The sequence below is a fragment of the Colobus angolensis genome, unplaced genomic scaffold (genome assembly GCF_000951035.1).
Source record: "Colobus angolensis palliatus isolate OR3802 unplaced genomic scaffold, Cang.pa_1.0 Scaffold662, whole genome shotgun sequence".
Classification (NCBI taxonomy): domain Eukaryota; kingdom Metazoa; phylum Chordata; class Mammalia; order Primates; family Cercopithecidae; genus Colobus; species Colobus angolensis.
This window is the reverse complement of record NW_012120288.1, coordinates 178,754-196,893: the sequence shown is the minus strand read 5'-3', so window position 1 is coordinate 196,893 and position 18,140 is coordinate 178,754. Positions and strand designations below refer to the sequence as shown.

The 18,140-nt window shown below is 41.5% G+C and overlaps 1 protein-coding gene across 2 annotated transcripts; it reads right to left on the bottom strand.

Moving 5' to 3' along the window:
• Nucleotides 1-6,167: 6,167 nt before the first annotated feature.
• XAGE2 (X antigen family, member 2) lies at nt 6,168-15,203 on the bottom strand. 2 transcript variants are annotated; one of them, XM_011925923.1, is made up of 5 exons: nt 14,999-15,203; nt 14,119-14,207; nt 13,222-13,327; nt 10,890-11,015; nt 6,168-6,282 (listed from the first exon to the last, which is right to left on the bottom strand). In XM_011925923.1, exons 2-5 carry the CDS (start codon nt 14,197-14,199, stop codon nt 6,260-6,262), a joined length of 336 nt encoding a protein of 111 aa, XP_011781313.1. In that variant the 5' UTR covers nt 14,200-14,207; nt 14,999-15,203; the 3' UTR covers nt 6,168-6,259. The 2 variants fall into 2 exon arrangements, with proteins under 2 accessions (XP_011781313.1, XP_011781312.1); XM_011925922.1 differs by lacking the exon at nt 6,168-6,282 and having other exon boundaries at nt 10,424-11,015.
• Nucleotides 15,204-18,140: the final 2,937 nt, after the last annotated feature.

Genomic DNA, 18,140 nt, shown 5'->3' with positions numbered 1-18,140 from the left:
TGGGTGCAGCACACCAACATTGCACAAGTATACATATGTAACAAACCTGCACGTTATGCACATGTACCGTAGAACTTAAAGTATAATAAAAAAAAAAAATATTTAAAATAAAAAAAAAAGAATTAAAATTGGAGTGAACACAGCTTTCATTACACATTCGTTAGCTAGGCCCATTTTCCCTCTAAAATCAAGTTTTGCTGAAATGCATAACCCAGCCCATTCGAAAATCCATGGGGGAGTTGAAGTTGCCACACAGCACTGGGCACTCCTCACTGGACACCTATGTGGGCACTCTACAGACCTCAGGGCTTGGGTCACCAGCCCACAGCATTCCCACTTCCCAGGCCCATTCCTTCCTGCCCACCCTGCCCCTTCCTCATTCCCCACCGAGGAGTCTAGAATCTGTCATCTATTGGGGTTTCCAACTGCTTCCGAGACTCAGATACCTCCAACATTACCTTCAGCACTTGCCCCATGTTCACCTGATCTACCTGCACTCTGTGGTCCACCTTACTCATGACATCTAAGGCCTTCCCTGGCTGAGGTCAGGGACTAGGCTGCCTGAAGCTCAGGAAGTCTGCTGGTTCCTCCTCACACTCACTCACACTACACCTCCTGGGGGGACTGGCCTTCGCACCTACTGATTGTGTCTCAGTAGAGGAGATAGTCTAGACCACAGGACCGCCACTCTCCCACCCTCACAGCTCCGTGGCATTCACCATGTGGTCGAAGGGGCTGACTGGACCATGCCCAGCGAACACGCCCACTGAGGTACAAGGAGCATGCACAGTGAGATGGGTGCCTGCCTTGTAGGCTATGGTACCCTGCCTCGCTGCATCCTCCACTTCCTCCAAGGTATCCACTAAGGACTCTGGAATCCATCCTTTTTAGGCAGTTAGTTCCATATGCTCTAAGGATTCAAATACCTCAAATAGTGTCCCCCTTCATAACTCACTCCGTGTTCACTAGGCCCTCCTCCGTTCTATGGCCCTCTTTCTTCCCTTATCCAGCACCCCCAAGGGGTGCACCACTGCCTGTTAGGAGGACAACAACCTCAAGACCCTTCCCCCTAGGAGGCTATAGACTGAGCCCGCGGGCTCCTCCTCACACTCACTCACACTTAGACTTCTAGGACAACTGATCTGACAGCAAGGCACATGGGCAACAAGGGGTGTACACACAGAGTCAGCCACATGCAGGGCCGGCCAGGGTTTTCCCGCTGTCCCCAGACCCACATCCACAGGCTGTTTCTAGTAGAAAGAAAATGACTTAAGATATCTTTTTTTCAACTCTTGCCAAACCATTCTCAGGGGGCCCATGGAAACCTCTCCACATGAACCTCACCGTCCAGGAAGCTTCTTTCACAACATAGATCACGGAAAACCCTGACAGATATAATTTCCACAAGCATTTGAACAACAGGCACTCCCATCTCTTCTGCTCTCCCTTGTATGGCTACTGCTAGAATCTTGATAAACACCCGTCCCAGGATCCCTTGCAGAGGGTGGTGTGCCACAGCTTCTCAGGTGATGCTAATAATATGCACCTCTTAAGATTTGGGAAGTAGAAGTCATTTTCTTATTTTACCCCAAAATGGTCAAAGGTGTGAAAGGTCAACATGGGAATGTTTGGGCAGGTGTGAATGGTGAATCTGCGAATGCTTGGGAGGTGTGAATGGTAAATGGAATGTTTGGGCAGGTGTGAGTGGTGAACATGTGAATGCTCAAGCAGGTATGAAAGGGAAATGTGAAAACGTTTGGGAAGGTGTGAATGGTGAATGCTGGAATATTTGGGCAGGTGTGAATGGTGAATGTGTGAGTGTTTGCAGTGGCTTCCGGATTCTCCTACTAATCATCTGCCTTAGGACTTCAAGGGGCTGATACATTTGGCAGACATTTCCTGCAGTTGCCTGAACAGGCATATTTCACTGTACTCCAAATCTAGTATGATTTCCACGATATCTGTGTATTTTATGAGACTTGATTATTCTTCTGTACTATTTTTTTTTTACTGATGCTGAACATATATAATTGAATAACAAATGACTTCATGATAAGAAATTTCCAATACTATAATACTCTCACAAAATGCCTCATTCAAATTGAGGAGGGGTTTTGGCATTTTGTGAGAGTATTATAGTATTGGAAACAGGATGAGAGTGAAAGTGAGAAGTAATTCTCTCTTGGTCATGAACTTAAGGCAAAATAATTCAGGTTTTGAAGTTTTCTCGTCACTGCTCAGTTGCTCAGATATAGACATAATTACATGGTTATTACACTAGTAGAAGAAGCAGGAGTGCTAGCTTATAAAATAGATACGATAACACCTCCACAAGGGCACTAAAAGTATTTCTATTCGTTTGTTAAGGCTGCCATCAAAAACTACCACCGACTGGGTGGCTTAAACAACAGACATATATTTTCTCACAATTCTGGAGGCTACACGTCTGAGATCAAGGTGTCAGCAGAATTGGTTTCTTCTAAGGCCTCCCTCCTTGCCTTGTAGGCAGCTGTTTTCTCCTGGTGTCCGCCTTAGTCCTCCCTCTGTATGTGTGTGTCATCATTTCCTCTTCTTATAAGGGCACCAGGCAAATTGCCTTAGGGTCAACTCTAATGACTCCATTTCACTTAATTACTTCTTTAAAGACCCCACCTATCTCAAATACAGTTACATTCTGTGGCACTAGGAGTTCAGACTTCACCATATGAATTTTGAGCAGACACAGCTCAGCCTATAACAGTAGGACTGTTAGTTTTATATTAATACTGTTTATTTTTGAGACATAGTGATTCATTCAAAGGACAGAAGCAATCTGCTGGAAATTATCAGAGGTTCCCAAACCCAGTCTACCAGTGTCTGCCCTAGCATTCTCTCTTGCCCTTCTACATACAATGCTCTTAACTAAAGCCAGCCCCTCACCTCAGCTCAGGATCCATACCCCCCACCTTCCCAAGGGCTTTGCTCCTGCAGTGATCACTCCCCTCTCTTGAACCATCAATGGCTCCCTTGATATTGGATCATTCCCGAAGCTAAGGGGGAAGCTCACCTTCTTCTCCCATGTCCTTCTGTAGCTACTAACATGTTTATCTGCTGCCCTTCAAAGGAAAACTGCCACAACTTATACAACTGACTTCATTGGAGTCATTTTCAAAATTATCTAGAAAGGAAAATGAACCAGAACAGCCAAAACCATTCTGAAGTATAACTTTGGGGAACTCACACTACCTAATATCAAGAGTTACGTTAATTCTATAGTAATCCAGAGAATGTGGTACTGGGGAAAAATCAACAGATCAGCAGGGAGTCCAGTTATCACAGACATGATAAACTGATTTTCAGAAAAGGCGCAAAGGCAATGGAGAAATTATCTTTTCGAGAAATTGTCTTGTTTTACTCCTGCTACTTGGCCACCACATTCATTTTTTTTATCCCCCTGGGTCCCTTCCCTGTGTTTCTCCTTTGCACTTCAGCTGCTCTTCTGTTGAAGGGTCTTCTGTAAAGATGTCCCCCCTCCCGCCGCCACCAACAGTGTGACAGCCTCTACAGCAAGTACCACGTGTTGTTGGTTGGTCTTCTCATTTCCAGCATCCAAGACATTTCCTATAACATGGCAGTCATCAATGCATATCTTTTGAATTAAATTATCAGTCTTTTGTAATGACCCTAACAGAAAAACATCCCCTCTATTTAGGAGTCATTATTGGAGATGGTATGTTTCTAGGCACCTTACATATGGTTTTGTGTCAGACACCATAGGGCAAAGGCTCTGCCATGGCGTCTTGGAGATCTTGCAGGTCACCACATAGGACATGTAGGCAAAGCCAGACTGCAGGCTAACCTGAGTGTTGGAAGAATATCTGGATTCCTTTTGTTGCAAGGAGAGACAGGAAGTGTGGTGGGAGCTGCCACAGGTATTTTCTCACCAGCTCCCTATCTGGTTGGAGGTTGACACAACACCATCCGTTATCCATTTCCCTAGTTTCCGTTAAACACAGGCTTTTCCTCATCTTAGGGTACAACTGTGGAGTATAAAATTGCTCCCTGCCTTGGGGTACAGCTGTGGCCTCCTCACAGGCAGAGAGACCCATCTGTGCTGTCATTGTATACCTCCGATTCAGTGTCATACTGTGGGACTAGGGACACAGTGCTGACACAATGCTGACCTTGCTTTTACTTTGTCTGCAATCAATCAACCATTTGGATCCATTTAGGCTCATTTTCTTCTTATTGGCCAAATCTAGGGATGTGTGACAAGCCAAACTAACAACTGCAGTGGTGATCCTTGCGACCCTGTTAGCCACCACAGGGCTGCTTAGGGACTGCTTGAACACTTGACACACTATTGTGTTGTGTGGTGTTGGCTGACCAGAAGGACTTATTCTTCATGGTATCACGCACAGCAAAGCGCATTCTATTGACTTAGGGTTGGCCTTGTCAGACTGTGTTTATTTACAAACCAACTTTAGAATTGATGCCATGTCTGACACCAGCTGCCCTGGTTTTTAATTAACATATTTATTTAAATTAAGTAAGTCTCAGAAGTCAAATTCATTTAAAAAGGTAACTTGATACCTCTACTTGAAATTTAAGAACAGTTATTACTAAACATGTGATTGTAAAGGCAAAGGGAATGAAAAAAAATGAAATTTTAACATAAGAAAAGAAATATAACAAACTATATTTATCTACAATAATAAATACATATGGCCTAATCCATATGTTATTTCATTTATTCTTCATAACAAGTATTTAGTGTAAATATTCTAATTTCTACTTTAGAAATGGGGACACCGCCCCACAGATTATAATATCTTGCCCACCCTCTCAAGGCCAGTGTGTAAGAGGCAGGATGGAATCCCATGGGTATTTCATGCCATAGCCTGTAAGGAGACAGTGTAGGTAGGACCCAAGTCATTTTGCTTCAGCAAGTTGCCCTGGTTGCTTTTCCCTTTCTTCTGCCGAGGCCCTAATTCTTTCATCCAGCTCTATAGCCTAGGGACTTCTCACATATTTTGTGGCAAGTGGAACACCCTTAGAAAAGATGCAGATAAGGGGACACATAGGGTGAGGTATGTAGGAAGGGGCAGGGAGTTTCCATGGCCTCTATGGGCATGCTACCCTCCATGTGTTCAGCTAGCCAGAAGCTCTCTGAACTGTGTCCTTTTGGGTTTCATGGAGGTTTTCATTATATAGGCATGACTGATTAAACTGTTGGCTTGCCGTTGGTGAGCAACTTAACCTTCAGCCCAACCTTCCCTGAAGTTTGGGCATAGGGCTGTAAGTCCCAACCCTCTAATTCCCCATCCTAGAGCTCCTAGAGGCTGCCAGTCATCAGCCAACTCACTAGCATACAAAAAGACATCACTTTGTAGGTTGTATGCCAGTAAGCACAGTCGAGGACCAAATATATATTTCACCATACTTCGCTTGTGTATCAGCTAACTCAGAATACAAAATATCAAAAATGATACTTTTTTTTTGAAACAGAGTCTTGCTCTGTCATGGAGGTTGGAGTTGCAGTGGCATGAACATGACTACCAGCATCCTCGACCACCTGGGCTCAAAGGATTCTCCCACCTATGCCTCCAGAGTAGCTGGAACTATAGTTTCATTCATTCATTCATTCATTAATTCATTCATTCATTGTAGTAGAGAGGGGTTCCTATGTTCCCCGGACTGGTGTCACTTTCCTGAGCTCTAGCAATCCTCCTACCTCAGCATCCCAATGTACTAGGATTACAGGTGTGAGTCATTGCACCTGGCCATAATTTTCAATAGTATCAAAATACCTGGGAATGAAATTAACAGAAGAGGCTGGGCATGGTGGCTCATGCCTGTAATCCCAGCACTTTGGGAGGCCAAGGCAGGCAGATCACGAGGTCAGGACATTGAGACCTTCCTGGCCAACATGGTGAAACCCCGTCTTTACTAAAAATGCAAAAATTAGCCATGTGTGGTGGCATGCGCCTGTGGTCCCAGCTACTCAGGAGGCTGAGACAGGAGAATTGCTTGAATCCAGGAGGTGGAGGTTGTAGTGAGCCGAGATCATGCCACTGCACTCCAGTGTGGTGACACAGCAAAATTCCATCTGAGAGAGAGAGAGAGAGAGCGAGAGAGAAAGAAAGAAAAAGAAAGAAAGAAAGAAAGAAACAGAAGATGTGCAAGACTTCTTTGGAGTAAAGCTTAAAACTTTAATAAGATATTTTAAAGTAAAATATCTAATATAAAAACAGTTTGTGTTGTTTCAGCTTATCTTCCTTTAAACCTGTGATTTCCCTTCACCTGTAATAGAAACATAACAGGTGGAACATTACTAGCAGAACTGTATTTAGATCACATTAAGATATGCAAATGACAACAAAGTTTTTGTTTCTTACACTGGACTAAGACCATTAGCCCAAGAGTCACCCTCTGGCTTACATTCAGTTAGACGTCTGTGGAGACTTTGGAGATAAACTTCCAAACATATACATCATTAATATTTTTTAAATACACCCTGCTTTCCTTTTTTTTTATTCATTAAATGTTTTGGTTTTATTTATTTTTATTTTTGTTATTATACTTTAAGTTCTAGGTTACCTGTGCACAACGTGCAGGTTTGTTACATATGTATACATCTGCCATGTTGGTGTGCTGCACCCATTAACTCGTCATTTACATTAGATATATCTCCTAATGCTATCCCTCCCCACTGTCCCCTCCCCACAATAGGCCCTGGTGTGTGATGTTCCCCTTCCAAGTCCAGGTGATCTCATTGTTCAATTCCCACCTATGAGTGAGAACATGCAGTGTTTGGTTTACTGTTCTTGTGATAGTTTGCTGAGAATGATGGTTTCCAGCTGCATCCATGTCCCTACAAAGGACACAAACTCATTCTTTCTTATGGCTGCATAGTATTCCATGGTGTATATGTGCCACATTTTCTTAATCCAGTCTGTCACTGATGAACATCTGGGTTGATTCCAAGTCTTTGCTATTGTGAATAATGCCCCAATGAACATACGTGTGCATGTGTCTTTATAGCAGCATGACTTATAATCCTTTGGGTATATACCCAGTAATGGGATGGCTGGGTCAAATGCTATTTCTAGTTCTAGATCCTTGAGGAATCACCACACCGTCTTCCACAATGGTTGAACTAGTTTACAGTCCCACCAACAGTGTAAAAGTATTCCTATTTCTCCACATCCTCTCCAGCACCTGTTGTTTCCTGATTTTTTAATGATCACCATTCTAACTGGTGTGAGATGGTATCTCATTGTGGTTTTGATTTGCATTTCTCTGATGACGAGTGATGATGAGCATTTTTTCATGTGTCTGTTGGCTGTATGAATGTCTTCTTTTGAGAAATGTCTGTTCATATCCTTTGCCCACTTTTTGATGGGATTGTTTGCTTTTTTTCTTGTAAATTTGTTTGAGTTCTTTGTAGGTTCTGGATATTAGCCCTTTGTCAGATGAGTAGATTGCAAAAATTTTCTCCCATTCTGTAGGTTGCCTGTTCACTCTGATGGTAGTTTCTTTTGCTGTGCAGAAGTTCTTTAGTTTAATTAGCTCCCATTTGTCAATTTTGGCTTTTGTTGCCATTGCTTTTGGTGTTTTAGACATGAAATCCTTGCCCATGCTTATGTCCTGAATGGTATTACCCAGGTTTTCTTCTAGGGCTCTTATGGTTTTAGGTCTAACATTTAAGTCTCTAATCCATCTTGAATTAATTTTCATTTAAGGAGTAAGGAAAGGATCCAGTTTCAGCTTTCTACTTATGGCTAGCCAATTTTCCCAGTACCATTTATTAAATAGGGAATCCTTTCCCCATTTCTTGTTTTTGTCAGGTTTGTCAAAGATCAGATGGTTGTAGATGTGTGGTATTATTTCTGAGGGCTCTGTTCTGTTCCATTGGTCTATATCTCTGTTTTGGTACCAGTACCATGCTGTTTTGGTTACTGTAGCCTTGTAGTATAGTTTGAAATCAGGTAGCATGATGCCTCCAGCTTTGTTCTTTTGGCTTAGGATTGTCTTGACAATGCTGGCTCTTTCTTGGTTCCATATGAACTTTAAAGCCGTTTTTTCCAATTCTGTAAAGAAAGTGATTGGTAGCTGAATGGGGATGGCATTGAATCTATAAATTACCTTGGGCAGTATGGCCATTTTCACGATATTGATTCTTCCTATCCATGAGCATGGTATGTTCTTCCATTTGTTTGACACACACCCTGCTTTCTAGTGCTACAAGAAAACCAAAAGACAGTCCAAGGTCATAACACATTAAATCAAGTGGACCTCTTAAAAAGTGATTTAATGTAGAAAGCAAAAACTGTGTATAATTTTACTAAAAATATAACCAACACACACACACACAAACCTAAGAAACAAAGGAATTTATAAAAAATGTATAATTTAATATTTTGGCTTGAAACTATGGTCTGGATGTCTAATAGGCTCCTGGAAATAGTATGAAAACTATCTTTTAAGAAAAGAGTTAATGTCACTTTAAGAGCTGCATATGAGTGGTGAATAGAAAGGACAGTATCTCATTTGTTTTTTTCGATATTGTGCAAAAGTGCAAAAATGTTGCTTTGGGTTAGTTTACCCTTCTCTAGATATTAAGGTGTGGTAAACATCTGTCCCCAGTTTTCACCTATAGTCCTGATATTAATACAAATATCTCTTTTTACACTTGAAAAATTCCCCTTTGTATAATTAATTATATGATCACATTAGTTTTAATCTATCATTATCATTATTGATATCAAAATATGAAAGAGGTATATATCATGAACAGTATGGTGCAAAAAAAAAGAAATGAAGAGGGAAATGGAGACATAGAGAAAGATATCTAGAATAACTAAATGTTTGTGTCTAAAAGTAAATGTTATCAAGGGACAACTGGCAAATTTCACAAGTTCATGCATGGTCTTTGTGATGAATAGATATTCAGATACTACTGGGATATATTTAATAATGTATGCATTCCTAGCTTGTCAACCATTTCACCTACATTCTGAAAATATTAGAGTTTAGGAATGTATTCACTTTCAGCTGGGCGTGGTGACTCACATCTGTAATCCTAGCGCTTTGGGAGGCCAAGGCAAGTGGATCACCTGAGGTCAGGAGTTAAAGAACAGCTTGTCCAACATGGCGAAACCTCGTCTCTACTAAAAATACAAAAAATAGCCAGGTATGGTGGTGCGTGCCTGTACTCCCAGCTACTCAGGAGACTGAGGCAAGAGAATCACTTGAACCCAGGAAGCGGAGGTTGCAGTCAGCCAAGATCATGCTGCCGCACTCCGGCCTGGGTGAGAGAGCGAGACTCCATCTCAAAAGCAAAACAAAACAAAAGAATGTATTTACTTTCAGTTATACTATATATTCAATATCTGTGTCTTCTTCGTATTCTGTATTGCGCTTTTCCCATTTTCTTCAAGACTGGGGAAACAAATAGGTAGTCTATTCATAGCTATTTTTAAAATAAACAATGTGTTAAATGTATTACTTTTGGATTAGTTTTCCTAATCCAAACTCCAGGTTCGTACCTGTCTGTTATTAAGTACCTCTTTCCTTTTCCATTAGATTTATTCTGTTGCTCTTTTATTATTATATTGATTATTATTTTATCATGTAATTTGCTATCTATTCAAATAAGATGTGCAGTTAAGGCTATGATCTTCCTAAGAATACAACTGAGGCTTGTTCAATAGGCTCCTGAAAACTGTCTTTTAATGTAAATAGTTTAATGGAATTGTTCAGCAGGGCAGAGTAAAACATTTAGGTAATTTCTTCCCTAAACATGGAGTTCTTCCTTTAAATTCAGAAGCTCTTCTAATTAACAGTCAACAATTTATAAAAAATATGTGTAAAAGATACTTATGTTGACTACTCAGGAATTAGTACATTATAGTCTTTGAACTTTAAGTCCTATCATCTGATGTCTCAAGGCAGAAACCTGTAATATGTAACCTATGATATGGTTAGAGGTGATTAAATCATATGTGTCTTTATTACACACAGTAGCTCATGAAGCCTGACAGGAGAGCAAAAAGCATGTTTAGCACAGGCATCTTACACCCACCTTGAACATCACTGACCGACATGCATTCTCCCTACTTCATCGGCCACAGAAAGTAGACTGTCTCTTTCCATTTTATTATTCAATCATTCAAGGCTTCATGGTGGGAAGGCTTTAAAATGCAATTACTATTTAAGAGCCAGATAATTCAGAATTTGACAAAATTCAAGAACACTCATTCAGGTCTCCATACTGGAAAACAAACCTCAAGCAGAGTGCCTGCTCATTTTCTCAGGAGCAATGAAATCTCAGCTCAGATATTGTAATTGGACTGAAGCCGATTGTTAGGAAAAACAAATCATGGAAATTGGAATATCTTTCTATTCTCTCCAACAGAACCAGAGCATGCAGAAATCAGCATTGAAATGGATTTTAATACATTTGATCTGCATTCACCATTTTCAATAACAGCAAAGATGGGTGTAGAATTTGTGGAATTTGTCCAGATTCTCACAAATTGTCATAGAGCTGCCACTAGAATCTCCTTCAGTGCTCAGCATATTTCACACAGTGTGGAAATGCATTATGTATTTGTTAAAAGCAGAAATTAGAAAAGAATCTGAAAATTGTTAGCTGTTGGTTATACTCAGAAGTAAGAAAATGCTGTCATACTTGATGATTCAATATGACTTTGACCCAATTTGTGTCTGTATCTGAGAGCGTTTAAATCTTGCAGTCAGGCATTTGGGATCTGAAATACCTTTCAAAGAAAGTGTGTATTTGAACACTGTTATTAAAGTGGCAGTAATGTTATCTCTCTCTGATCAAAAGTATAATACGTAAAAAATAGAAATCACATGACTTTGTGTCTTAATGAATAACACACTTGCTTCTGGCATTTTAAAGTGCTCTGCTTTTGGTAAAATCTTCCCGTTGACATCAGTACCATCTTCACATTCATCCCCAGTCTTTGACTGACACAGCTCCTGGAGATCAGCTTCCAGGTCAGGCACTAAAAAGTACAAAGGTTATGAACTTGAGTAGAAAAACATGAAGTATAAATAAGGAAATAATAATATTCTATTCCACAGAGTTATGACATAAAAGCCTGTAGGTTAGTGTGATAATAAATGTGATGCAAAGATGTCACACCTTTGTTTTCCTGTATTATGAATTCCTATTTTATTTTATTTTATTTTTTTGGCTTAAACAACAGTAATTTATTTTCTCATAGTTCTAGAGGCTAGAAGTCTCAGGTCAAGGTAACAAAATACTACAGACTGTGTGGCATAAACAACAGTAATTTATTTTCTCACAGTTCTAGAGGATAGAAGTCACAGGTCAAGGTCAGGGCCAGTTTCTGATGAAAGGCTTCTCTTCCTGACTTGTAGATGCCACTTTTTCACTGTGTCCTCAAAATGAGAGAGAGAGTGAGGGCAGGGGGGGTCTGTGTCTCTTTGTCTTTTTTTTTTTTTATTATACTTTAAGTTCTAGGGTACATGTGCATAACATGCAGGTTTGTTACATATGTATACAGGATTTCACTCTGTCATCCAGGCTGGAGCACAGGGGCGCAGTCTCAGGTGACTGCAGCCCTGACCTCCTGAGCTCAAGCGATCCCCCTGTCTCAGCCTTGTGAGTTGCTGAGACTATAGGCACATGCCACCACCAAGGCTAATTTTTGTATATTTTTGGCAGAGAAAAGTTTTTGGTGTTTCCCCATGTTGCCCAGGCTAGTTCCTAACTCTCAGGCTCAAGGGACCCACCAGCCTCGGCCTTCCAAAGTGCTGGGATTGCAGGTGTAAGCCAATGTACCTGGCCTGAAATCTAATTTAAAATGACAATCTAAGGATAAATCACACTATACCCTCATTTCCTATACTTTGCCAGTGTGCATTATAAACAGCGAGTATCAACTGTGTAAGATATCTGAAGTTTGCTGCATGAATAGCATTTTAATAATAACTCAAAGGTAATTTTCTGAAAGACTAGGTCAATGTATTCCTGGGCTTATGACAAAAACTTACAATTGTGACAACCATATCTTGTTGAGGAAATTTGAAAATTATTTGGCTAAAATTAATTAAAATTATGCTTAGGTCCAAAGGCCCTACATGTAGCTTTTCATAAATAAATCCCATTGAGAATATAGTACCAAAAATAAGAGGAAAATCACAGTCTTCCAATGAAAGTTCAGGAAATTGAGTGAAAGAAAGTAATGAGTATTGTTGACAGTCATATTCTGGAAACCTCTTAACCATGAATTGCTAAAATAATCCATGGCCCAAATTCTGTCAACTTTAGCTTGAAAATGCTATCTGCTGAGGACACAATTTCTGTTTCACGATAATTTTATCATACTTTGAGTTTTCTAATTATAAAAGTATTTAGGCAACTTTTAAAAGTTCCTTAAAAAACATACTAATATACTTACCTATATGCCAGTGTCCTGAATTATCCAACATATCCTTTTACCAAACATACTGTCAAAAATATTGATCAAAGGGAACAGTGGCTGTCATTTATTGAGCCCTTTTCTGGAGTTGCTATCCTGCTTCACTGAATTGTGTTTTCTCCTGAGCCAATACTGAAGTACCTTATAGTACAGACACATTCGAGTATTAAGCATTTTAAGCAAAATAATTCACGTTTTGTACCAATGTAGATGGTAGGAAGAACACAGACCTTGGAATGTAATATGAATTCTGTCTCCATGACTCAAGCGTTCCTGGTAAGCCTCAATCTCTGAGCGACCATTTCCTTTTTATAAAATGGGGCTAACATCCCTATGCAAATGGGCTTTATTCAGGGTGTTATAAGGTAGGGTGACTTGGCACTCTATATGCTATAAAAGGGTGCTTACAGCACTATGGACACCATGGCTGAGCCAATCATGCAGCAACATTCTAAGGAGATCAAATTAATCAAGTGAAATAATGTATATTTTGATACATCAAATTAAACAGTTTCATCTGATTTAGCAAGTGATGTATTTTCAAGCATACACAATAAATCTTGAAAAAAATAGAAGATTTATTATATCCAGGGACTGCATGAAGTTGTAAACTATACTCTTCACTTTTCCAGCGTACTTTGAGCAATGTTTGAGATCCTTCCCTAACGTTTTCTTTCCTCCTATTACTGGTCGTGGCATAAGGCATGATGCACACATAGTCCTCCTTCCCCCCATAGACATTATTTCTTTCCTTTCCCAGCACCTTGGATCTCAGCTGCAACCTGATCATCTTCTCTCTTTTGATCAGCTGTAGGATCCCAACTTTCAGTGGGTGGCTTCTCTTCTTTAGGCTCTTCATCACTGGATTCCTGGGACAAAGGGGAGGCGGTGTGTGTGCAGATAAAAAGTTTCGTTATTAATACATGTCAATAATACAAATATACAGAATACACAGGTATTTCTTTTTTTTTTTTTCTTTTGAGACAGAGTCTCGCTCTGTCGCCCAGGCTGGAGTGCAGTGGCCGGATTTCAGCTCACTGCAAGCTCCGCCTCCCGGGTTCACACCATTCTCCTGCCTCAGCCTTCCTAGTAGCTGGGACTACAGGCGCCCGCCACCTCGCCCGGCTAGATTTTTGTGATTTTTTTTTTAGTAGAGACGGGGTTTCACCGTGTTAGCCAGGATGGTCTCGATCTCCTGACTTCGTGATCAGCCCGTCTCGGCCTCCCAAAGTGCTGGGATTACAGGCTTGAGCCACTGCGCCCGGCCTACACAGGTATTTCTAATCATAAGTAAGTCTAAAGACACTTCTCCAATACTGTTCCATGTACTTATTCTTCACAAAGTTACTCTTCCCAAAGAGAGGTTACTCTAAGACAGTTACCCTCAAAGGCTTTGGAAGCCATTTTAATCTATGTTGGGATGGATGTGTGTAATCTGTTATCAGTAAGCATGAGGAGGAAGTCATGGTGGGGAACACAAGATTATCCATGCAGGCAAAACCAGATTGTAATACTCTTGGATTAGTCTTTCCTTCATGAGATGCCATGATCATTTTTATCAACATGGAAGACCTTTATCAGTGTATCTATACTAGTTCAACAACACTATCACAAAATAAATTTCTGCTAATAAAAAACATCAAAATAATAAAGCCCTCACAAGCATAGCCCCAATCAGCTCAGGAGGCTGTAAACTTCTTCTTGGCCTAGGCCTGTATGTTGATCTTCCTCGCCAACTCATGTTTCACTCTGCAAACAGAATACTGTGATTGGGAAAGTGTGTTTGAGAGGATAGCTGCATTTGACCACTTTCATGGCCAAATGTTAAATTTCAGTTTTTAAAAAAGTTCGGAAATAATTTGAAAGTAAGTCCCAGGGCAACTAGAAGTGTGTACATCTTCTGAATCGAATGCTTGTAAAGCCACTTAAGTTGGGCAATCTAGCAGAGCAATGTTTTAATGCTCGTGGCTAAAGATACAGGATATTTCCGATGACATTTGGTTTCACAGCTGGATTCTCCATAGTGGAGACATTTAAATTTATACAGCTAGAGAATTAAAACTGCAGTGACCACGGCTTTCATCACACACCCATTTGTTTGGACAATTTCCCTCCCTAAAATCAAAGTTTTGTTGGAAAGCACAGTCCCGCCCATTCGAACCTCCAGGGTGGAGTTGAGAAACTGCAACACATCGCTGGATGTTCCTCACTGGACACTTCTACTGGGAGCTCTACAGACCTCAGGGTCGCGGTCATCAGCTCATAGCATTCCCACTTCCCAGACCCCTTTCTTACCGCCCACACAGCCCATTCCTGGGTCCCCACCAAGAAGTCTGGAATCTGTTCCGTTGGAAGTTCCAGGCACTTCCGGGACTCAGATACCTCCAACAGCACCCCCAGCATTCACCCCATCTTCATCTGGCTCCCCTTCCCTCGGCGGCCCACCTTCCTTACGACCTAGAGGCTCTTCACCTCTGAGACCACAGACCACGCCGCCTGACCCTCTGGAAGCCCGCTCTCTCCTCCTCACATTCACTCACATTTCAATTCCTGGGAGGACTGGCCTGCGGACCTACAGGCTGCGTCTCAGTAGGAGAGAAAGAGTCCAGACAGCTGGAACGCGACCCTCACACTCTCACAGTTCCCCAGCGGTCACCACGAGGACAAAGCGGTCGAAGGGAAGATGCCCAGTGAACATGTGCACTGAGGCAGGTGTCCAAGGAGCATGCACACTGAAGTCGGTGCCTGCCTTTTGGGTTGCAGTGCCCCGCCTTGCCCACCCCATCCCGCTTCACGCAGTCCTCCCTCCCCTCCCTGGTTCCCACTGAGGACTTTGGAATGCATAGTCTGTAAGCAGTTTCATATGCCTTGGGGACTCAAATACCACAGATAGTTTCCCCCTTCAAAACTCACTGCTTGTTTACCTGACCCTCCTCCCCTCTATGGTCCTTCTTCCTCCCTTGTTCGGCATCCCCACCACAGCAAGGCCATGGCTGCATTGCTGCGTGTTAGAAGGACGGGGACCTCAAAGCCTTTCCACCTAGGAGGCCATGGACCGTGCCCTCAGGCTCCTCCTCACACTCACACTCAAACTTCTAGGACTACTGACCTGCAGACCTACTGGCTGACTCCCAGTCGGCAAGACAGAAGGAAGTCACGATGTCTCCTTGCACAGCTCTGCAGGGACAGAAGGCAGACAGTGAGGCGCATGGGCAACAAGGGACTTGGGCAGCAAGTGGCGTTCACACTGAGTCAGGCACATGCAAGGCCAGCCAGGGTTTTCCCACTGTCCCCAGATCAGAATCCCCAGCATGTTTGTAGTAGAAAGAAAGGGACTTAAGAGATTTTTTTTCTCTCTCTCTTGCCCTACCATTCTCATGCATCCAGAAACTTTGGGAACAGAGAGTCCCATGTCACCCTTAGTGGTTGATGTGTCTCAGAAAGACCTTTTCTGACTGAAATAAATTATTTTAATGTCTATATTTATACATGCTTTTTTTTTTTCAGACAGGGTGTTACTTTGTCACCCTGGCTGGTGGGCAATGGCATGACTTTACCTCACTGCAGCCTGGATCTCCTGGGCATAAGCAATACTCAAGACGCAGCCTCCCAAGTAGTTGGGACTACAGGTGTGTGCTACCATGCCCAGCTATTTTATTTATTTATTTACTTAGAGACAGAATCTGACTATGTTGTCCAGGCTGGTCTCAATTTCTGGGCTCAAGTGATCCTCCTACCTTGGCCAATTCTTATTCGTGTTTTGATTAATCACTTCCTTCTCTGGTCTGAGGTTTTCTGCATGCTACCAATGAATTGAACCACTTCTGTGGACTAAATAAATTCACACCTCTTCCTTTTTTAGGTTGTATTATTGCACATTTTAATCTCTGGACTGGTAACTGATTTCCCTGAATACACCTGTAGGTCATTCAGACAGTGTATGGTTCAGAAATATGCATACATATGATATGGTTTGACTCTGTCCCCACCCAAATCTCTCCTTGAATTGTAGTCCCCATAATCCCCACGTGTCATGGAAAGGACTCTGTGAAAGGTAATGTAATCATGAGGGTGGTTACCTTCATGCTGTTGCCCTGATAGTGAGTAAGTTCTCACAAGATCTAATGGTTTTATAAGAGGCTTTTCCCCTTTTGCTCATGCTTCTCTCTCCTGCTGCCATGTGAAGAAGGATGTGTTTGCTTCCACTTCTTCCGTGATTGTTAAGTTTCCAGAGGCCTCCCCAGCCCTGCAGAACTATGAGTCAATTAAACCTCTTTCCTTTATAAATTACACACTCTCATGTATGTCCATATAGCCGCATGAGAACGGACTAATACAACATTGGTCCTAGGATTTAGACTTAGTCCTATTGTGACATGATGTACAGCAGTGGTGACTATGCTCATCATATACTCTACTCCCCAAATATCACCCAAATAACCTGTTCATAAGACAGCGCTGACATTATTTGCATAAAGCTATAAGGTAGAGCACTACCTCCACAGAGGCACTAGTATGTCAGATGTGAAAGGGTTTTAGGTATATTTGTTCTGCTTTTCATGTCCTGTATAAAGTGGGTGTTTTAAAGTGGGGGATGGTTTGGTTAGAATTAGGTAGGAATGATAATGATTTAGGATTGGTGGACGCAACAAGACAAGACTTTTTAGGCAAGGGGTTCAAAGAGTTTTGGGATTGAAAAATGTCATTTGACACTTTTTATTGAGGAGCTGATGGGTCTTTCAGGCAATTGCTGGAAAGAACAATAACTTTTTTTGAAACTTTTATTTTCCTAGGTAAGAGATTCCTGTATTAGTAAAATTATGATAATGAAGCCAGTGGAATATAAACTCTTGTTAATGTAGACAGTAAACTGTGTCCATGACTCCTGTTCTTATTACTTTTATATTACCTAGCAGTTTGATGTCAGAAATAGTATATGGAAGGGAAGGATAGGAAGGTGGCCCTGATCAGAATGCAGCCTTTTATAAATAAATTAGGATATATTATTGAACTAATATCTATATATTCTATCTAGTTGAGCTTCTTTTTTTTTTTTTCTTTTGAGATGGAGTCTCCCTCTGTTACCCAGACTGGAGTGCAGTGGCGCAATCTTTGGCTCACTGCAATATATGCCTCTCAGGTTCAACTGATTCTCCTGCTTCAGCTTTGCAAGTAGCTGGGATTAGAGGCATGTGCCACTATGCCTGGCTCATTTTTGTATTTTTAGTAGAGATGGGGTTTCACCATGTGGGCAAGACTGGTCTCGAAATCCTGACCTCAAGTGATCCACCCACCTCGACCTCCCAAAGTGGTGGGATTACAGGTGTAAGAAACATGCCTGGCCACAGCTGCACTCCTTTTTTTTAATTATTATATTTTAAGTTCTAGGGTACATGTGCACAACGTGCAGGTTTGTTACATATGTATACATGTGCCTTGTTGGTGTGCTGCACCCATTAACTCGTCATTTACATTAGGTATATCTCCTAATGCTATCCCTCCCCCTCCAACTCCCCACAATAGGACCCGGTGTGTGATGATCCCTTCCTATGTCCAAGTGATCTCATTGTTCAAGTCCCACCTACGAATGAGAACATGTGGTATTTGGTTTACTGTTCTTGTGATAGTTTGCTAAGAATGATGGTTTCCAGCTGCATCCATGTCCCTACAAAGGACTCAAAC